The following is a 23,640-nucleotide window of genomic DNA, read 5'->3' as shown; positions in this document are numbered from 1 at the left end:
GGAAATGTGGGGAGTGCTGGGGGTTAACAGTGATCATTTCTTTAACGGACCCATTCTTAGAAACTATCCAACCGGAAAATCTAAAGAAAACAAGAGGCTGCTATATGGTGCCTAGATTCCGAAATACTCTACATACCGATATCTGTTCAAATAAAGTTAATAATAGTACAACACCATAATGTTCAGTAATTCGCTGGGAAACCTCCCTTAAATTCATCCTAGTGCCACGAAATGCAGCGATGTAGGCTATAATATAGAGTATGATCCTACCAAGTTTGTTCAGAATCGCATTATTAATAACAAAGTTGTAATAGTTTAAAATTATCGCTTCTTTGCAAATTCGAGACTTTGAATGCCAATATTCCTTAAAAGTGGATATTTTCACATAATATATGAATATATCACGTGCTACGTACTAATGAGACAAATGCACACCCAAATCTCTTGATAAAAGAAATGCACAAAACCTTTCATACTTGAAGCGTCTAGCTTCCGGTTTCCCGACTTGTTTATCTTGCTTTTAGTTATTTGTATATAAGTCAAAATTATTCTTGACAGACATACTCGTATTATAGTGTGTATGTGTGTATATGCTGATTAAATTTGCGGGTAGTGTACAATTCACTTGGGTATATATGTATGTACGTTTTTACCAGCCGTATTCAATTTGCCTAGATGCTTTTGGGCGGAGTAAAGTGGAGATTTTTAGATATATACAATCAATATGTACGTCCTACTAAGCATTAGCATAGTATGCTGGTCTCAATCCCAAGTGAAGGAGGAGGGTTTGAGGCAACGTACTTTGTTCTATCTTCAGTAAAACAAAAATAAAATGATGAGATCAGAGAAAGAGATAAATAAAGTATAGTTGGAGTTATTCCACTATGCTAAACGACAAGTTGACCAAGAAAATGCATACAATGTCCTTAGAAAGAAGATGATCGGGTTGAGTAACAAGCATCGGAACAATGCTAGAGCGTCCATCTCAGTCGACGCGGCAAGACAGGCCCCGGTCCTGTCGAGAAATGGGCATGACGCATGGACGGCGTCAGGACGTAAGTTAGTTCGAGCAAAACAAATACGTGCATGCACGCTAAATGTTGCCAACTTAACTGGAAAGACCGAGAAACTCGCAAGGCGCATTTATAACTGCGCTCTGCAAGAAACCCGATGTGCTGATGCCAAAAGTTGCGACATAGAAGGCGAACTGGGTAAAAATGGCTATGAGCTTCTCTCTTTTGCTAGCCTACATACTCAAAACAGTGCTGGCATTGTCATCTCAGAGGGTTTCCGTGACGCCACTAAAAAAGTCAAACGATTTGATGATCGGCTAATGAAGCTCAATATTATATAATCTGATCGTACTATTCACTTCTTCACCGCATACGCACCACAGATAGGTCAACCTGATTCCCAGAAATGATCCTTTCGATGAAGAGACTTCTACGGGGCCTGTTGATGACTATATGAAAAGGCAGACGGTAACAGGTGCCATGGGGGAAAAGGGCTTGGAGCGCGCAATGAGGATAACGAGCGAACAATCGATTTTCCGTACACTTAAGACCTCATGCTTATGAATACATGGTTCATCAAACGATGGTCGCGTCTTCCTACATTTTATGGTGGGAACAGTAAAACGCAAATCGGGTATATTCTCATAAGAAGCTGACATTTTATTACCGTCACTGATTGCAAAGGTGTTCCTTATGAGACCATCGCACCACAACATCGGCCGTCGATTGCCGTCCTGCGATTCGAGCCACCGATAAAACAGTGTGAGGAATGCATTGGCCCGTCGTGCATTAAATGGTGGCGATTTCTTGCGAAAAAGGAAGAAAATCTAACTTACACGATTACCAATCATTACGAATGTGGAAAAATTATGGAACCTAATGCAAGATACGATCCACAAAGCGGCGTCGGCAACCCTCGGGGTCACCAAGCCAGGTAAGCGATACATCAACCGAGATATTTGGCTTTGTAATGACGATGTTGAAATGAAGGTCTGCGACAAGAAACGTCTTTACTACAAGTTTCTCGACGATAAAACGCTGGCCAATAGGCAAAATTACAAGAACGCGAACTGGGAAGCATAGAAAGCGATCGTTGTACCCGAGCGGCCCATTACAAAAATTTTTACGATAAACTGGACACCCGGGATGGCGAGAGAGATCCGTATCGACCCGCCAAAAATCGAAACGAACGCACACAGGATATCGAACACTTCTGTTGCGTTAATGATAAGAAAGACAAGATGATAAATGGCGAGCACATTTCGCGCTGATTTCAACAGAAGAACTTGTTCATCCTCCACTTCCAAAATCATTGCCGACATTTGGAGCAGTTCCACCTGGCTACTTGGTGCTCAGAGGTGGCGGTGAGGAAGACGGGACGGCAACCTTGTCGGCCAAACCAAAACCAAGTGGCCGAGGAGAACCTCCATAGTGGTGGCACCGGGAGACGCTGTATTTACTTTGGCTTGCCGGCCGTGATTCAGTAGGCGAATGCTCCAAAGGCCTAATCAGGGCGATCAGACCCGAGTCTGCACGAGTATTCATCTGAAGTGGCAATTTGGTCACGAAACCTTACCAGGGGTATACTGGTACCATCTCATACTTTGAGTGAACTCCCGTTGTATGTGAGTATAGCTCGGTTGCTTGCATCCACCAGTATGTATGCTAAGCCATGAACTTGGTATAGACTGGTACCGTTGTTGCTTGTCACAGCAGGGCTCTAATTGTGGTTACAAAATCAATCTCTGTCCTAAGAAGACCGTGGGATTATGTCTTCCACACAGTGCTCACGTAAAACCCTCAAGGACTTAACTGTCTCAGCAACTGAAGTCGAGGAGGCAATAAATGAAATCGCGAAAAACAACAGGACCTGACGACATCGCATCTGAGCTCTGGAAAGCGAAGAACTGGGACCCAACGCTGCGATTCACTGAATTATTTAATCGGGGTATTCAGGAAGGTAGAAAACAATCTGACTGGCAAGAAAGAACCACATTTCCAATATGGAAAAAGAAAGATAATCAAGCAGAATGTTCAAGTTACCGTCTGGTCCGATTACTTTCGCATACCATGAACATTTTTGAACGCATTCTTCACAACCGTATTCGCGAAATCGTTGAAATAACGGTGAATGAAGCCGGATTTGTCAACAACTGCAGAACTACTGACGCAATACACGCTGTGCGGTTACTCATTGTGAATCACAGTGAAAAGCATTGCCCTTTTTACATTGCATTTCTGGATCTAGAGGAAGCGTTTGACCGTGTGCCAAACGAACTCATCTGGTATGCTCTACGACAACACTTCATGCCAGAAGAACTTATGCGCTGGGTTTAGTTGCTCTACCATGATCCGAAAAGTAAAGTTCGAAATGTGGCGGGTGTATCAAAACCGCTTCGTGTCTCAGTTCGCGTTCATCAAAGAAGCGCCCTCTCACCACATCTCTTTGTTCTTGCTATGGACACCGTCACACCGGGCATCCAACGCGCAATATACACTGCTTTATGCAGATGATGTTTTCTTAGCGTTTAATAGCAAAAATGATCTCGAGAAACTGGTCTAAAAATAGAATGATGGCCTCATGCAACACGGTCTCAGATTGAATCTAAACAAAACTGAATTTTTGACGACCGATCCCCATGAAACAGGCACAATCATTGTCAACGGCAGTGATCTGCCTAGAACTGAGAGATTTAAATATCTCGGGTCAATGCTATCAGCCAATGGAGAACTGCGTTATGAAATTGCTTCACGATTAACGCAATCTGGATGAAGTGGCGTTCCACAACTGGTGTTCTTTGTGATCGACATATCAACGAACGTCTCAAATCTAAAATTTACTGCAATGTCGTCCGTCCTGTCACCCTCTTCTGAGTGTTGACCAACTATAAAGGACAATGAACGGTGTCTTGCGGTAATGCAGACGAAGATGCTGCGTTGTACTCGTGGCGTGATACGTTTTGATCACATCCGTATTGAGGATATCCGCGGTCAATATGGGGTTGCACCGATCGTGGAAAAATTGCGAGAGAGGCGTCTTCGAAGTTACGGTCACATAATTCGTGCCAACGAGAATTCACTTGCCAAGAATAGTCTCAACATCGAAGTCGATGGCGAACTGCCAAAAGGTCGGCCGAAACAACTGTAGCTTGATACGCTGGAAGTGGATTTAAAAGCTTCGCGACTGCATCCAGGTCAGGCATTTGATAAAATGAAATGGCGAAATCGATCGCGACGACCCGACCCTGCTTGTGAACGGGAAAAAGGCTGAAGAAAAAGAAGAATTATGTATGTATGTACTATACGTTCCATTAAGCGGTAATAGGTTATGTGTGTTTGTTTGATGAGCATAATAATTATGTCTCTAATGTGTAATTACATATGATTTAGGGTTTCGAAATATATGAAAAAATATTATGGATTTTTTTGCGGGAATAGTACAATATCGAATACCATTTGTGTATATACGAATGGCAAAAAAGGGCATAGAATTTCTAATATAAGATGAACACAAAACCCATAGATCTGAAGCATCCAGCTGGTATTCCGATTTGCTATTTGTTAGATAAGTTTATTATAATCAAAATTCCTTGCCACATCTAACTATTATCTGCAGTCGGCAATTTATTATTAGGCTTTTCGGACCCCCTAGGGGGTTGTTTTCGTCTACGAACAAACCAATTTTGCAACATCAGATTTGACCCCCCCCCCCCCCCCCAGACAGACAGACAATAACCCGACTTTAATAAGGTTTTGCTTTATCAAAAATCCTATAATGAAAAGCCAATAAAAAATATTTGTACTCACCAACAGTTTCTTCAGTGGTTGTAGAGCAAAGGGTGGTAGTTGTATTTAAGTGGTCTTTTACAGAATCCACAGTTATGTCCCCAACTGAACTAGTAATTGTGTCGTTAGCCATACCATGTGATGCATCTCCATTAGTTACATTCTCAATATTTTTTTCCTGTTGTGTTTTGAAATCCTCATGCACATCACCCTCTTCTTGCTTAGATGATACCGAATCGTTTTCATGAAGAGACGAATTATTCCCAACGATTCTTTCAGGAAGTGGCTCTAAATCAACTACTCCCGTCGGTGTGGTAACGTTTGTTTTTGATAAGCTGATACGTTGTAACTCCGAGGAAGATATCATGAATAAAGCTTCTCCAGAATTCGTAAAGCAGAACGACGATATGCCACTAAAACCAAATTGTGAATATGTTTATATCTTAACAAGCAAACTTACTTAATATCTTCCCGACGCACTGCTGCAATATTTAATTGTCTCTTTAACTCTGGAATCGACAGGACCAAGCAGTCACCAAGATTAGTTAAGCATAAGAGTCCAACTTCCTTATGATTTTCTACATTAGATTGCATATCCGTGCTGGCGTTGGCTACTTTGCTTAGACCAAGTTGCTGCATTTCTGGTGATAAATGACAAGAAAACTCCGCAAATGCTACCCGTCGAACGCGTGCGCCTTCATGTGCTGTTAGTTTGTACTTTGTTATTGGCTTCAGGTGAGGTAGAGAAAACACCTTAAATTGTTCTTCTGAAGCAATAAGAACACGATGCAGCCCTGATGCCGTTGTCTGCGACTCAACGGGCGACCCGGCTTGGTCGAATATTAAAATACTTACTACCGGAGCACGATGTTTCATTTGAATTTCTTTAGCTAATTGTGCGGTAATCATTTCTCTAGATTCGGTATTGTTTTGATTTTTAGGCATATGAAGAATAAAAATAGACACACAACTCGAATTAGTGGCAACCCATAAAGTTGGCGTAGCCGTGTGGACTGTAATATTCAAAAATTACAAGATGATATATATTTATAATTTTAAGTTACCATTCGTTATAAATGTCTTCGCAAAAACAAGACATCTCACCATGGAGCTCATTGCATCATCTATAGGTCGCGCCTCTACTTGCCTTTCAACAGGGCGTGCTTCGGTCTATTCACAAATATAAATAAGTTAATAAAGCACTACATTCAAATGGAAGTAATGTTTTGAAAAATGAATTTATTCAAAATAAACATCTATTTACCAAACCTAATCACCATTCAGATAAAGACGTTATTCTTTTTTTTTCCAATAGGATGTTCAGACTATTTTCAATTGAGTATATTTACAATCTATACTACGTTTGCACATAGTAATTAGCAGAAGCAAAACTGTGCAAACCCACGAACATATGCCGAACACGAACGATTGTTAAAGGGAAATATCATCTCAGAAATGAAGCGTCATATTGCGGAATTTATTTACCAAACTGGGCACCTTCAGGTATGAAAGGTTTTATGTGTCCCAATGGGGAAACCTTGAGTGCACGATAGTTCCGATTGCACATAGTTGAAAATTCAACTGTGCATTATTTTTCGGGAACCATTTACATAACTAATTTGTTCTGGACCCTACTGTGTCGATAATAATTCAATAGTGCAACAGTCAATAGTCTCGGCCATCATCCAGCTCACACATTTATTTGATGGCGTCTTACGCCTTGACTACTTTCTCAAATCCTGGAAATTGTCGTATTGTAAATAACGATGATCCTGAAGAAAGGTAAATATCCAATGCTTCTTACATCCTACTATCGGTCGGTACTTTAAAACAAAGGTAGCCTACTTGCGTTGTAAAAATCTCCTAATTTGAAACAAAGAAATAAAAAAAATTATTGCTATCGCCCCCACGGAACGTGTTTTGCGGCTATGCAAGCAATCCAGTAGATATTGGTTATTACTATCTTTCAACATTTTGCCACCAGTCGGGTAGCTTTATAATTCCATCGGTGTAGAACTTCTGTGATGTATTGATGATTTATTTCAATCGGCTCTTTGGTCGGTCAATTTTCTACCATTAAGAGAGATTCGCAGAGACCGAAGCAAATGGAAGTCAGACGGTGCAATGTACGGATTATACGGTGGTTACATTAAAGCTTCCCAACCAATGTTATCAATTTGTTCATTTTTTTGTAGGGCTTCGCATTGCCATGATTTAAGATAAGACGTTTTCCGTTAGTCAATTCTATTCGCTCTTTCTAGGTTGGTTCGGTTAAACGGTCGAGTTGTACACAGTACGTTGTAGCAGTTCATAATGGATAATTAATTGCCTTCCAAATGCATCAATTACTCAACATAATCTTGTTTGCCGTCAATCCAGGCTTTGAAGTCGTCTGTGGAAGGTCATTTGTCTTTGAGCAGGATCGCTTGTTGATACTAATTCTGCCCATCAAATTTCTTTCCATTAACTCATGTGGCACCCGAACATCGAGCTTCTTTGAGTAGAATGCTTTTTTTAGATGATTCCAAACTGTCACGTGGTTGACGTTTAATACCTACGCTATCTCCTGATATTGAACGCCGGTTTAGCTTAACCATTTGCATTATTTCATCGATTTTTACAGCTGACCAAAGGAGCAAATCACTCCTGGGTATGGAGTTCACTGATTTTACAGTGTTTTTACCTACAATAGCCTGGAAACCAGAAGGACTCTTCGAATTTTTTCTAGAGCCATTTGCACAAATAATTTGCTCTAGAAAGTAATATATATAGCTAACCTCATACGTTTCACACTAGGAGTTCAACATTGTTAGTAAGTACAAAAATTTTCATTTAAACAGATTCAAACAAGTCGAGAAACGAAAAACTCGGCGGTTCAAGTGTGAAAGGTTTTGTGTATTTCTTATATAAAAGCATTTAAGTGGACATTTATTTCATTAGTACCTAGCACGTAATGTGTATGCATATATTCTGTCAGAAAATTCACTTTCGCATGGTACTGACATTCAAAGTCTTAGAATTTGCACAGAAACGACAACTTTCGCCTGCTGCAATTTCATGATTCTATGATGAACTTAGGGGGGTTTTTGCAGTCAATTACTAAAAATTATAGTAACATACTATTATTAGCTTTATTTTGAAAAAAATTGGTATGGAGGGTAGTGGCATTTCGTTCAGGTGGACTCTGGGAACAAATCCGTGAAAGAAATGACCAATTTTCAGCCCCGCCTTCCCCCTCCTCTTATGCATTAAATGTCAGAACTGAGACCAGCTTTGAAAAATACTAATCGATACCTTTTATTTATTACCCCACATGGCTATATTCGGTGAAAAAGCTATCCATTAAAAAAAATATCTCGAGTCTGCACTGATTATAAATTGGCATTTAATTGCATAACGAATTCGTAAGTTTTTCAAACGTTACGCCAGTACAAAGTCAACCCGAATGTACTGCTTCTCCTAGCTATCAATATCCTCCAAACATTAGAAGGTATCAATGAATTTTCCTATGACTGTTTGTATATTGGCTAAGATTGTTTATAGCATATGAAATGTCTGGAAAAATCCTCAGGGCTTAGTATGTGAGAGAATCGATAAGTTCACAAAAAGGAATTTGTTTTTGGTTGCAAGCAACTTTCATTCATTTGCAATAAGTCAATTCAAAAGCAATTGAGGCCTAGTTTATGTCATACAGCGGATTTCACTTGAATATAATTCGCACTCATGTCGTGTTTGCGATTATATATAAATGGAGCGATTACCACCCGGCGCCGCTTTCAGTCACGCTGCTCCCAGAGCAAAAGTGAGGCAATATCTGAGGAGTTCTGCCGAAGACGCAACTGTCAGTCAATTTTTTGAATAAGTTAACCCAAAAAGAGGGAGCCGTGAACTACAAGAGGGGAAGTAAATTACTTCGCAAGTGGTCCGGTCCGTCATCAGTTGATGTGCACTCATGACTCCCTCAATTCTCATACAGTTGTAAATTTCGAATGTAGTCAGATGTGTTGCGTGCTTTTGGTGGTTGATTTTGATATCGATACAATTTTTCACCTCCCCAAGATTCTATAATTGTACTTTTTTTGTAGTTGGTCTCTAATGACATGAAAGTTTGTAATATTTTCATGTCATTACACATTTTAAATCAATGATAATGTCTTCAACGTAGAAAAATTAACACTTTTTCCGCTTGTCGGAATTTATATACATGGATTGGGATTTGTGGGAGCGAAGCCGAGATTTCAAAAGGCTTGTCATGCTCCAAAGAAGGACGAAGATGATGTCATTAAAGGTAAATTCTACACTCGACCGGACAGAATATTATTGGGGGACGCTAAAATTGACAATGAACTGTTCCATTGAGGCATATCAGGAGGGCAGTCACCATAATGAAACAAACGATAATGGCTAAAGACTTATCGCCTTCACCAGCAGCAACAATTTAATCGTAAGCTCCATTTCTTCCCCCATAAGAACATACATAAAACGACAAGGACATCACCAGATGGGCGGACATTCAAGCAAGTCGACCACGTCCTCGTCGAAGGAAGAGCTACATCAAACCTATTGGACGTGAGGACGCTACGAGGTGCTAACTATGACTCGGACCATTTTCTGGTTAGAGGGAAATTCTGTTGTCAAATAGCCAAAAACAGTCACAGAAACTGGACTCCTAAAATCAATGTGGAAAAGTTGAAAGACGACACGGTCAAAGTGGCTTACATATCAACAATCACGGCACATTTAAAAGCACTACCTGATGCCGATCCTGTTGCTGAGGAAAGTAATGACGAAACCCACATCCATATGAGCTGGACTCCTAAAATCAATGCGGAAAAGTCGAAAGATGATACGATTAAAAGGGCTTGTCCATAATCACATTTGGACGCACTACCTCATGCTGGTCCTGGTCCTAAGGAAAGTAATAACGAAATGTGACGAAAAATTAAGAGACAACAGCTTGAGTAAAAAGCACAGTGAAACAGATGAGGATAGGTTTTAAACCAAGATCGAGATCAGAATGGCAATATCATCAGCGACGCGATTCATATAAAAGTAAGATGAGTTCAACCTTTTCAAGACCTCTTGAACCCAACGGCGACACATTTCCACCCCTTCGTCATTCCGGATGACACAAACGGAGAACAAGTGCACACATCCCGACTTTGTGCGAAGTAGAGGCAGCTTTATTTAAATTAAAATCACATAAACCTCCCAGAATCGATGGTATCCCAGCCGAGAGAAGTGTTTACTTACAAGTCCAATCTGCAAACCAATCAATAGAATCTGGACAACCGAACAAATACCTGACAATGGTGGAAAAGTGTAATTTGTCCAGTATACAAAAAGGGTAATCGTCTGCGAAAACTACAGGGAGATCTCATTGTTGCGCACGTGCTACTTTGGAGGCGCAGCAGATTGGAGCCCCATAGCGGAGATTCATCCGACTTCTACACCAAAATAGCGCAACTCACCACGACTCGAAGCTCACTCGCCTGGGTGGCTCGCCTACCTCCTGGTAGCAGGTTGGAGCCGCTTAGCGCATATTCATCAGAGCCCCACGCCAAAATAGCGTAACTCACCACAATTTGAAACTCACTCGCCAAGGTAGCTCGCCTACCTGTTTGTAGCGGGTTGACAGCCATAGGGCCAGCGGAGCAACCGGGGAGAAAGAAGTCGTCCGTCAACCGAAAAAAAGGATTTTATATATATTTTATAATTATATATATTATTATATAGATACGGCATTTGATAGAGCCAAATGGCGCTGACCGCATGTGAACGGGACAAAGGCTGAGGAAAAAGAAGACAGATTATAATTCAATAATTACGATATGATAAAATAATTGTAATTTAAAACTCCGCCACGCGATTAACATATCATGCTGGTCCCAAACACAGGTAAAGGAGGAGGGTTTGAGGCAACGTACTTTGTACTAGCCTCAATAAAACAGGAAATAAAATGATGAGATCAGGGAAAGAGATAAAGTATAGTTGGAGTTATTCCACTATGCTAAATCCTACTCATCTCTCTTGGTGACAGGTCTCGCGAAAGGTCATCCAGGAAAATGCATCCAATGTCGTTAGAAACAACATGATCAAATCGAGTAACAAGCAACGGAAAAATGCTAGCCCGTTCATCTCAGTCGACGAGGTAGGACGGGCCCCGTCGTGTCGAGAAATGGGCAAGGGTTCTTAACGCATGGACGTAAGTAAGTTAGTCCAAGCAAAAGAAATACGTGTCTGCGCGCTTAATATTGGCATCCTAATTGGAAAGACCGAGATGTTCGCAACAGCCCTTCGGGAAAGGCGCATTGATATCTGCGCCCTGCAAGAAACCCGTTTGTTTGGTGACAAAAACATTCGGACACGAACGCGATAAAAATGGCCACAAACTTTCCTATTTTTGCGGCCCACATACTCAATTTGCGGTTGGCATTGCCATCTCAAAGGGTTTTCGTTATGACATTAAAGAAGTCGAACGATTTGATGACCGACTGATGAAGCTCACCATTATATTCATTTCTTCACCGCGTACGCGCCACAGACAAGTCGACCTGATGCCGAGAAAGATACCTTCTGCCAACTTCTTGATGCAAAGACCTGTAATATGCCTGTTGATGACTACATCATCATTTCCGGCGACCTTAATGGTCATGTGGGTGAAAAGGTAGATGATAACAGGTGCCATGGGGGAAAGGGGTTTGGAACGCGCAATGAGGATGGCGAGCGTATAATCGGTTTTCTAGACACTTTCATGCTTATGAATACATAGTTCATCAAAGGATTGTCTAGTTTTTCTACATTTTATAGTGGGAACAGTAAAACGCAAATCGAATATATTCTCATAAGACGCTGACATTTTACCACCATCATTGATTGCAAAGCCGTTCCTGAGATCATCGCACCTCAACATCGGTCGTCGATTGTCGTCCTGCGATTCGAGCCCCCGATAAAATCGCGTGAGGAATGCATTGGCCCGTCGCGCATTAAATGGTGGCGATTTCGTGAGAAGAAAGAAGAAATGATCTCACTTACGCGATTACCAACCATTACGAATGTGGAAGAATCGTGGAACCAAAGTAAAGACACGATCCACACAGCGGCGTCTGCAACCCTCGAAACATTAAGATAGGTAAGCGGTTCATCAACCGACATACTTGGCTTTAGAATGATGATGTTGAAATGAATTTCCGTGAAAAGAAACGCCTCTGCCACAAGTTTCTCGACGATAAAACGCTCGTTAATTTGTAAATTTATAAGAATGCCAACCGGGAAGCAAAAGCGATCGCTGTCACCCGAGCAGACCATTACAAAAATCTTTGCGATAAATTGAATACTCAGCATGATGAGAGAGATCTGTATCGATTTGGCAAAACCCGACACGAACACACAGGATATCCCACACTTCTGTTGCGTTAATGACAAGAACGGGATTTTGCTTACCGACAGACAGATTTCAACTGAAGAATTTATTCATTGTCTACATTGTCTTCTACAATCATTGCCGACGCTTGAAGTAGTTCCACGTGTCACGCAACTGAAGTCAAGGAAGCAACGAAACGAATGAAATGGGGGGAAGCCACAGGATCTGATAATATCGGGCTCTGGAATGCGAAGAGACCTAACAATGTGGCTCTGTGGATTCTTTAATCGGGTTATTCAGGAAGGTAGAACACCATCTGACTTGCAAGAAAGTACTACAGTTCCAATTTGGAAAAAGAAAGGTAGTCCACCGGAATGTTCAAGTTACTGTCCGATCCGGTTACTTTCCCATACCATAAAGATTTTTGAACGCATTCTTGACAACCGTATTCGCGAAATCGTTGAATAACCGTGAATCAACCCGGATTTGTCAACAACTGCGGAACTACTGACGCAATACACCGCGCCTTACATTGCATTACTGGATTGAGAGAAAGCGTTTGACCGTGTGCGACACGAACTCATCTGGTATACTTTACGACAACAGTACCAGAAAAACTTGTGCGCTGGGTTCAATTGCTCTACCACGATTTGAAGAGTAAAGTTCGAAGTGCAGCGGGTGTATCAAAACCGCTTCGTGTCTCTGTTGGTGTTCATTAAGGAAGTGCCCTCTCACCACTCCTCTTTGTTCTTGTTATCGACACCGCCACACGGGACATCCAACGTCCAGCGCCCTGTACGCTGCTTTATGCAGATGCCCTCTCAGCGGCAATGACTTGCCCAGAACTGAGCGATTTAAACATCTCAGGTCAATGCTATCAGCCAATGGAGAACTACGTTATGAAACTGCTCCACGCATTCTGGAGGAGGTGGCGTTCCACAACTGGTGTTGTTTGTCATCGATGTATCAATGAATGTCTCAAATCCAAACATTTACCGCAATGTGTTGGCCGACTATAAAAGACAATGAACGGTGTGTTGCGGTAATGGAGATGAAGATGTTGCGTTGGACTAGTGGCGTGACATATTTTGATCACATTCGAAATGATATCCGCGATAGGTATGGGGCTGCATCGATCATGGAAAAACTGGGAGAGAGGCGTCTTCGATGGTCTTGTGAGAGCCAGAAGCAAATAGATGAATGGGCAATTGACTCACACAGTACGTGCATATAAATAATTGCCACTTACGAATTACGGATATCTAAATATGTAAGTTTCTAAATGGAGGGTAGTCCAGCTCGTAGTAGGCACATACATTTGTGCGCATCTCAATTTGTAATTTCGGCCTGCAGCCACCACGTTTGTACATATATGTGTACGAATTGCAAAACAACCCTCCTCTTACTTGACGAATTGAGGATGTTGCTAAACGAGAACATCGTGAAAATTCAATGTTCCATGAATTGAATCGATAATTCCCAACAGCAACTGATTTCGGTGGTTTGTGATCGGTGTGCTATCCGTATTAGCTGATTTTTTTAGGAGCTATTGGATCAGGAATGATATTCTGTTAGCCGTCACCATGATTTATTAACACTTAACAATCAGAAAGAATACAGTGGCCGCGTACACAACAATCAAATACTTCCGAAATTTCCCAGAAGGCCTGCCTTCATAGTCTTCACGCACCACAAGCTTCTTACCTTCGCTTCTAAGCAGAAGTCCGACAAAGCGTCTCCTCACCAAATTCGGCACCTGAACTTTTTACTTCGGACATTCAGCACGTGTCCGACAAGGACAATGTAGTTGCAGACGCTTTGTTACGGATTTCAGAGGTCGAAATTCCTGCCATGGCCAATTTTTCGACAATCGCCGACGCACAGGTGGATGAAACTGTGCTTCAATACCTCAGAGGCAACCCCAAATACAAATTTCTCGAATTTCCCCTTTTCGGCTCAACCTCCAAAATACTATGCGAGGCCTCTGGAAAGGGACGCAGGCCATATATTCCGATTATTTTTCGCAAGGAAGTATTCCATGCAGGACACGACCTAACACACCCAGGCATTCGGATAACGAATCGGCTACTCACTAGAAATGAATAAGAATGTTAACTGGTGGGCCAGACGTGGGTCGCTTGCCAGAAGTTAAAGTTACCAAGCACGTACAGAAAGAAGACTCATTCCCTGGGTCTACAAAGTGTTTTCACACGATCCCTATCGACATAATTGGCCCCTTGCGAGATTCGCATGGCTTCAAGTATTGCCTCACAATCATCGATAGGTTCACGTGATGGCCTGAAGCAATTTCTCTGACGGACATTTCCGCACAATCGTGCGTCGAGCCCCTTTGTCGGGAATGGATCCCAAGCTTTGGAGTTCCAGCCGAAGTCATTATTAACCAGAGAATTCAGTTCGTGTCTGTCCTGTTCTAGGCTTCAAACGCCCTCGGACAACTGCATACCACCCACAATGCAATGGGATGCTGGAACGCTGGCATAGGACACTGAAGGCGGCTATAATGGTACACGATGACTCTTATGGTCTCATGATGCCTTTTGTTTGGCCTACGTACAGCCGACGTCTGTATACAACTAGGTTTCTCCTATGTGACGCCTGTTTGTGTTTGCTTTTGAGATTAAACTGAGCTTCTCTAGAAAAAGATGTGTTGTTGGCGGGAAGCACATTTCCACTTGTAGTATTCTGGAGCCAATATTTCAAACGTTTTCTTATTTTGTATAGTTGTTATCGTTGATTATAATTGTAAAACTTTCAAAAATCTCGCCTATTTTTCATTGAAAATCCTGAATAAAAATAAGAAATCATTTTCGTTGAGTATGTACGTCAACATGGCGCCTGCTATTGCATTTGCTGTAATTTGGTAAATATTTTGAATTTTCAGTGTCAAATTTCGGCATTATACCCTCAACATATTCTGCTTTCAAAATACTAAAACCAAAAAATCGATTCTTTAGATGTTTAAAGACAAGTTCAGAGAATAAAACCAAAAAATAATCAAGCAATCCAATAATAAATGGCCGAGCAATCTCAAAAAAATATTTGTAAAAACATGGTGTCAAAAAAAGTGCTATTTCAATTCATTTGGAAAATATGCTCTTTTATGTTTCCTTGTTAGTTACCTGTACGAAATTTTGATTTTTTGATTATTGATGATTATTATTATTAAGAAAACATTTGCATATATTTGAGGTTCCGCATATTTCGATATGTACCAGAATAGAAAAAAAATTAGTCATTTTAATTCGAACCACCACAGAAGGCTGTGTGATTCCTCGAATGAGACCATATTTTTTCAAGGAGATTACTTTGATTAAAACACATACATTGATTAATGCAAAATTAAGTAAAAAACAAGTCGGAATACTGGAAGCAGGCGCATCGGGTATAAAGGTTTTGTGTTCATCATAAGATGAATGATACATAAGTAAGAAATTTCAACGCACATTTTTCTATCCGTATCTAGCTACAAATCCAACTTTTTTCTTCATATTTCCCAAACTACGAGACATACGTACATATTACGCTCACCCTAAGCAAAAAAACTGCCTATTTCCGAATACTGTACACATACATGCACGTATATAAATTGATCGTACCCATATTTCCGATTTACTTCTTATATCTATCTGAATTACGCACTACCCGCAAAGTTCATTAGCACGCATATATTATACTATATACCTACATACACACATGTCTGTTTGGAGTATGTTAATTGATATTCATATATAAATGACCAAAAAACTAAAACAAAATAATTCTTTGAGACCCCATTCATAAAAACTCACTTCGTTATGATATTGAATTGATCTGATGATGACGTGATGAAATGGTAAAATTTTAACCACTATAACTTTGTTAATAATAGTTGGATTTTCTTCAAACTTGATCAAATTGTGCATTATTTTCTTCGTTACACGCATGCTAAATTTTGTACTTCTGGGATGAATATAAGGGGGGTGCCGGGTAAATTTCTAAAATGTGGAAATGTACTATTATTAACTTTATTTGTGCAGAACGGAACGGGATATATTTTGAGGCCTAGATTTCGTAGAGATGCACCACTGTGATTTTTTTCAGATTTTTCGGCTGGAAAGGTTCTGAGAACGAGACCTGTTACACTTTTTGGAGGTCATATTTTGTGTCCTAACTCCCTATTTTTCACCCGATTTCAAATATTGAACCAGTTTCGGAAAGTACTAATTAAGACCTCTCATTTTTTTTCAACGATGTAGCCATGTGTATCAAATGGCTACATTCGTTGAAAAAAAAAATTCGCACCCTCCATTCACATGTACACGTAATTACATGTGGTCACGTAATTAAACTTAACACAAAATGGCGCTACTTACTGCATGTAAAGGGAACACCAGATTGCATACTCTCACCAATTTTCATGACAATCGGTCTAGCCGTTTCCGAATAAATCGGGTGTTACAGACAGACACCGTCTCGATTCTCATAAGTTTTTGTTTCACACAAAACCTTAAACAAGTCGGGAAACCGGAAGCTTGACACTTCAGGTATAAAAGGTTTTGTGTTTCCCTATGTGAGGAGCATAACGTTGCTCTCCGTTGGCTTATAGCATTGACCCGAGATATTGAAATCGTTCAGTTCTGGGCAGGTTACTGCCATTGCCAGAACTGAGCGATTTAAATATCTCGAAGGGCAGGTTACCGACATTGCCAAAACTCAACGATTTAAATATCTCGAGGGGCAGGTTACTGCCATTGCCAGAACTCAGCGATTTAAATATCTCGAGTCAATGCTATCTGCCAATGGAGAACTGCGTAATGAAATTATTTCACACATTAATGCAACCTGGATGAAGTGGCGGGTGTATCAAAACCGCTTCGTGTCTCTGTTGGTGTTCATCAAGGAAGCGCCCTCTCTCCACGCCTCTTTGTTCTTGTTATGGACACTGTGACACGGGATATCCAACGTTCAGCTCCCTATACACTGCTTTATGCAGATGATGTTTTCCTAGCATCTGATAGCAAAAACGATCTCGAGCAACTTGTCCAAAAAAGGGAATCATCGCCTCATGCAACATGGTCTCAGATTGAATCTAAACAAAACTGAATTTTTGACGACCGATCCCCATGAAACAGGCGCAATCACTGTCAGCGGCAGTGACCTGCCCAGAATTGAGCGATTCAAATACCTCGGGTCAACGCTAGTAGTCAATGGAGAACTGCGTTATGAAATTGCTTCACGCATTACTGCTACCTGAAGTGACGTTCCCCAACTGGTGTTCTTTGGGATCGACGTATCAGCGCACGTCCCAAATCTAAAATTTACTGCAATATCGTCCGTCTGCCGCTCTCTATAGTTCTGAGTATTGGCCGACTATAAAGGTCAATGAACGGCGTCTTGCGGTAATGGGGACAAAGATGTTGCATTGCACTGGTGGCGTGACACGTTTTGATTACGTCTGAAATGAGAATATCCGGTCGAACGGGTTTGCACCGATCGTGGAAAAACTGCAAGAGAGGCGTTTTCGATGGTGTGGTCACGTAATTCACGCTAACGAGAATTCAACAACCAGTATTGGTCAGAACATCGAAAGCAATAGTAAGCAACCAAAAAGCCGGCCAAAACAATGGTGGCTTGATATGCTGGATGGGAATTTAAAGGTCTCGAGATTACATCCTGATCAGGCATTTGATAAAATAAAATGACGAAACCGATCACCACAGGCCGACCCCACTTGTGAACTGTGGGCTGAACAAAAAGAAAAAGATGTGAGGAGCGACGAGTGCACGACAGCTCCGTGTAATATAGCTAAAAATTCCATTCCCCTCTATTTTCTAGAAAGTGATTTAAATAAATCGTTTGATGGAAAGCCCTGTGTTGGTAATGGTCAACCTCATACCCTTCACACTCTGAGTTTAATATTATTAGCAAATGCCAACAATTTAACCAACATCAAATATAAAAAAGGGCTAGGGAGAATTAGATTCTTCTTGAATGGAATTTTAAGATTTCACTGGAATTTCAATTATTCTCGTTAATTATGACGTCAGCATCTGATTTGTATGGCTTTGGAAGCAGTAAATTCGCGCGAAATTGCTAAGTTTGAACTGCTATAACTTTGGCGTTAATTGCCTGATTTCCATAAAATTAGCACATATATACGAAATATTGTCCCCTATGCTGGTACAAAATTCGGAAGCCCTAGGATGAATTTAAGGGGGGTTTTTCAGTAAATTTCTAAAAAGTAGTAATATACTATTAGTAAGTTTATTTGAGCAGATATCGGAATGGGACATATTTTTAGGCCTAGATTTCATCTAGACGCACCACCCTGATTTTTTTCGGATTTTTAGGTTGGGTAGTTTCCGGTGAAAAAAATTGTTGAATCCCCCCTTTGCATGTATAGGGAGCCCCCCTTTAAACTCCACCTAAATTTATGCCACTCGCTATACGCGTGAGATTTCATAGCTCCCATCTGTCCACCAAATTTCATTCGGATCGGTTTAGCCGTTTTGGAGAAAAGTGCGTGTGATAGGCAGACAGACAGACAGACATTGAATCGATTTTAATAAGGTTTTGTTTTACACAAAACCTTAAAAACATTGGTATATTTTAAGTTTCCATCAAAATCATATTAAAATTTCAAATCAAATGTGTATTATTTCCTTGGTAAAAAAAATAATGAAATAACGTTGAATTTTCGAACGTCACACAGTACTACTACCTTAATGTCCTGGTGTCATCGATAATGCCTCGAGACTTACAGTAACTTATTTGTATGATGCCTCTTGGATCAACTTGGTATAATAATGGGAATTCATTGCTATGCGTCACGCATAGCGTATAACGCAGAATCGCAGAACGTTTTTCACTGAACACTCAAAACTTTAAATGCATCTTTCTTGAAACTTCATTTTTAGAGTTTCAAATAATATGGCTTATTTAATTTTTAACCGATCAGCTTTTAATTTTAATTGTAGCTTCATAGCAATATTTTCTAGTGAACCACGTAGTACGTACTAAAGTTTAACAATATTATGACCAATTTTAAACCAATTTTTTTGTAAAAAAAACTTTTTGCTTCAAATTGACGCCATTTTAACAAAATCCATTATTTTCAAAAAATCAGTTAGACTTTTATGATTTGAGGGAGCTTTTTAGTTTTTGCTCAGAATTTCGCCCATGGAAGTCATTAAAAAGAGGAGTTTTCTGGTATCAGCTATTGTACCGCCATTTTGTTCTAAAATAATGTAAATATTTTGTTTGAGGATTGAGCGGGAAAGAGTTAGGATGGCTTAATCCCCAAACAAAATATTTCAGGTTCGGCCCAAAGTATTGACGGAATTACGCTCAATATAATTCGTAGTCATGTCATTTTCTTCGAATTATATAATAGAGCATTTTACATCTGTAGCATTTTGCATCCGCTTCGATCACTTTGCTCTCAGGGCAGAGGTGAGGCAGCGTCTAGTGGGTTGTATCTGCCCTGGAACGAAACGGTGAATGTCGTCTTCGCTTTCCAGGTAGGTGTGCTACCGCCACTTCTCAGCTCATTACTCTCTCAACTGCAAAATCTGCCAATAAACGCCCAAGGCTATGCGGATAACGTGGCTATTCTAGCTGTTGATTGGGATTTTGGAACGGAGTGTAGATATATACCGCACCCCGTTGATTTGATTGACAGTTGGTGTCTCAGGCATGGCCTTTTAGTAAATCCAAATAACACCACAATGATATTATTTACAAGTCGGGAAACCGGAAGCTGAACGCTTCAGGTTTTGTGCATTTCTTTTATAAAAATATTTGAGTGGACATTTGTTCCATTAGTACCTAGAACGTAATGTATATGCGTATATTATATCAAAATATCCACTTTCGCGTGATAGTGGCATTCAAGGTCTTGAATTTGCACAGAAGCGGCAACTTTGACCTATTATAAGTTTGTTAGTAATGGTACGATTTCCATCAATGATGGAATCATGCTCTATATTATAGCCTACATTGCGTGATTCTAGGATGATCTTAAGGGGGTTTTGCAGTCAATAACTAAAAATTATATTAAAATACTATTATTAACTTTATTTGAACTGACATCGAGGTGATTTTGATTTTTTTCAGATTTTTCTGTTGGATAGTTTCTGAGAACGGGTCCATGAAAGTACTAACTGGTTTTGTTTTACACAAAACCTTAAAAAGCAGGAAACTGAATAATTCTTGCCTTCCGGAGATGAGAGGTGCAACATTTCAACGCTCTGAAGATGAAAAATATCTAGGAGTTGTTCTGGATAAGACATTTTTAGGAATAAAAATGTAGAGATAAAGATGAAACAACAGTGCAGGCGGAAATTTGTTTTAGGCTTCAGGAAGTAATGTGGATATATGTTATCATTGCAGTCTGGTGGGTTTACGTGAACTAAAAAAAAAACAGCAGGAGTCTACCTTTTGAATAAAAACGGGACGTGGACAATTTGCAACGGTCTTTCAGGGTAAAGTGTATGCGATCTTAACGGCGGCAACCTGAAGAGCAGGCGCATCATAATCTATAACGATAGTCAGCTGCATTAAGGGCGTTGAGCCTTTAATCACTTCAAAAGTCGTTCAAGAATGTAGAAACGAACTGAACTCTAATTCTAAACTACTGGAAGTACTCTGGGTGCCTTGGCCAATGTTGTCTTCTTCTTCTTTTTTTCAGCCTTTGTCCCATTCATAAGAGGTGGTCGGCTCGCCGTGATCGGTTTCGCCATTTGGTTCTATCAAATGCCTAATCTGGATGCAATCGCGAGGCTTTTAAATCCCCATCCAATACACAATGATACAAGCCACCGTTGTTTCGGCTCGTCTTTTGGTCACTAACTATCGATTTCGACGTTCAGACCAATCTTGGGAAGCAAATTCACGCTAGCACGAAGACGTCTTTCTCGCAGTTTTTTTTCACGATTGGTGCAACCCCATATCGATCGCGGGTATTCCCATTTCGGATGTGTTCAAAACATGTCACGCCACTAGTCCAATGCAACATCTTCGTCTCATTCATTGTCTTTTATAGTCGGCCAGCACTCAGAACCATAGAGTGCGACAGAACGGACGACATTGCGGTAAACTTTGGATGTGAGACTTTCGTTTATTGGTGGATCACAAAGAACACCAGTTGTGGAACGCGACCTCCTCCTTTAATGCGTAAAGCAATTGCATAACGCATTTCTCCATCGATAGCATTAACTCGAGATATTTAAATCGCTCAGTTCGGTAATCTGATAATACATAAACTAATCCGGGATATTCCGTTAGCCCCGGGAATCGACACAAGGTAGTATTACCCCTTCATGTTTGCACGGACTTATTTTCAATTCACTGATTTCTTAGCACGGAATTATATTTGCTTATTTTAACTTGGTGCCTTGGTCTATTAGGATGAAAGCCGAGTAAAAGGATACAGATGAGAGACGGACCTGAGCGAGGAAAAAATACGACCGACTTATTTGAATTCAAATTTATTACAAACAAAGAAGAATAAAAAATATATAACTCATATATTTAGGTGGAGCGGTGTGAAACAGTTGAAAATGTTATATAGGTCAAATCACGAAAATACAACTCATTACCGCCTCACCTGACAAGAGATCAATGCACTGTACCAGGTGCGCATATATACATATACAATATATTGTATAAGGAGAAAATGCAAATTTTTTTTCAAATATAGCTGTGCGATAATTGAAATGGTTGAGTATGAGCCTCGCGATCCCGTTACTGCGGGTTGGAATCCTTTACTGGACATCATCATCCAGTTGGTTTACGAAAAATGTTATATCAATATGATTATTCAGGGAAAACACACCAACAATAAAGATTTTCTGAGAATTAGTTCCACCTCCCTTCAAATTTGTACTTTTTCGTAAAATAGTAACACGTTCGGTTTGCTTAGCTAGACTGTTGCAACGGAAGGTTTTGGTTGAAATTTCATTGACGGATGCCATTCAACGCAGCTGTAAGTCATATCAGGGTAATATTCCTGGGCGAGCGCAGTAATGACCACATTGCCTCCTAGTATCCGTTGCGATCTTGAACAAAGTGCCCTAAAGCCTAGAACTAAATTGAATTGTGCCATCGATTATTATCATTTTTTGTTACTAATCAAAACCTTTCATGTGATACCCCATGCCTCTATATTCAGAGAAAAAATGTTGCTCCCCCACTCACTCTTTAAATTCCACACAAAATCATTCTTTTCGCTGTATGCGTAGAATTTCGTAGTCTGCACATGTCCACAATTTTTATTACAAAAGATGTAACCGTTTCCGAGAGAAGTGTGTACGACAGACAGACCTTCAAAATAAGATTGCGCCAATCAATATTGGGGTAACAAAGGAGATGCTCAATTTACTATGGCCAAGAACATCTCCTTCGCCGAAAGAAATAATCCTCTTGCAAATTATATAAAGCTACCGTCAATGCAGATAATAAATCCTGCTTTGAACTTGTCGAATCTAACTTCAGTCGAGTACAGAACCGTGAAAAGGGATCCATTCACACAGAGCACAAACAAATTTTATTGTTGCCAGGTATTTTCAACGAAGCCTCCAATAAATGATTTGGTTATATTTAACGAAAAGGTAACATTCCTTATTTCCCAGCGAATAAATATTGATTAAACAAAAAGGATTTAGTCGAAGTAGTTAAATTTAGAATTGAAAAATGCTCAGTCGATGCGGCAGGACGGACCCTGGTCCTATCGAGAAATGGGCAATGGTTTTTAACGCATGGACGGCGTCAGGACGTTAGCAAGTTAGTCCGAGCAAAACAAAAACGTGTCTGCGTGCTAAATTTTAGCCCCTTAACTAGAAAGACCGAGCAACTTGCAAAAGCCCCTCGGAAAAGGCGTATTGATATCTGTGCTCTGCCAGACATCCGACGTTTTGATGCCGAAACCTTCGACATAGAACGCGAACGCGGTAAAAATTGCTATAAACTTTTCTATTTTGGTAGCCCACATACCCAATACGGTATTGGCATTGCCATCTGAGAGGGTTCCCGTCACGTCATTAAAGAAGTCGAACGATTTGATGATCGGCAGATGAAGCTCACCATTATATCAGCTGATCGTGCTATTCACTTCTTCACCGCATACGCACCACAGATAGATCCACCTGATGCCAAGAAAGATGCCTTCAGGTAACTTCTCGATACAAAGCCTTGTAAAGTGCCTGTTGATGACTATATCATCATTGCCGGCGACCTTAATGGTCATTTTACCATCGTCACTGATTGCAAAGTCGTTCCCTATGAGACCATCGCACCTCAGCATCGACCGTTGATTACCGTCCTGCGAATTAAGCCACCGATAAAACAGCGCGAGGAACCCACTGGCTCGCGACGCATCTAATGGTGGCGACTTGGTGAGACGAAACGATCTCACGACCATTAACAATGTGGAAGAATCGTGGAACCAAATAAAAGACACGATACACAAAGCGGCCTCTG

General features: G+C 40.5%; 1 protein-coding gene across 4 annotated transcripts in view; it reads right to left on the bottom strand.

Moving 5' to 3' along the window:
* Window positions 1-23,640, bottom strand: part of LOC119652876 (lethal(2) giant larvae protein) — a 146,331-nt gene that overhangs the window by 17,512 nt on the left and 105,179 nt on the right. For all 4 annotated transcript variants that reach the window (XM_038057237.1, XM_038057240.1, XM_038057236.1 and 1 more), the window contains 3 exons: window positions 5,864-5,969; window positions 5,260-5,812; window positions 4,821-5,212 (listed from right to left, as the gene is read on the bottom strand). In XM_038057237.1, coding sequence (XP_037913165.1) covers window positions 4,821-5,212; window positions 5,260-5,812; window positions 5,864-5,969 — 1,051 coding nt within the window. The remainder of the gene's footprint in view (window positions 1-4,820; window positions 5,213-5,259; window positions 5,813-5,863; window positions 5,970-23,640) is intronic.

The sequence above is a fragment of the Hermetia illucens genome, chromosome 3 (assembly GCF_905115235.1).
Source record: "Hermetia illucens chromosome 3, iHerIll2.2.curated.20191125, whole genome shotgun sequence".
Lineage (NCBI taxonomy): Eukaryota > Metazoa > Arthropoda > Insecta > Diptera > Stratiomyidae > Hermetia > Hermetia illucens.
The sequence above is the reverse complement of the archived record's forward strand: the minus strand, read 5'-3'. Positions and strand labels throughout refer to the sequence as shown.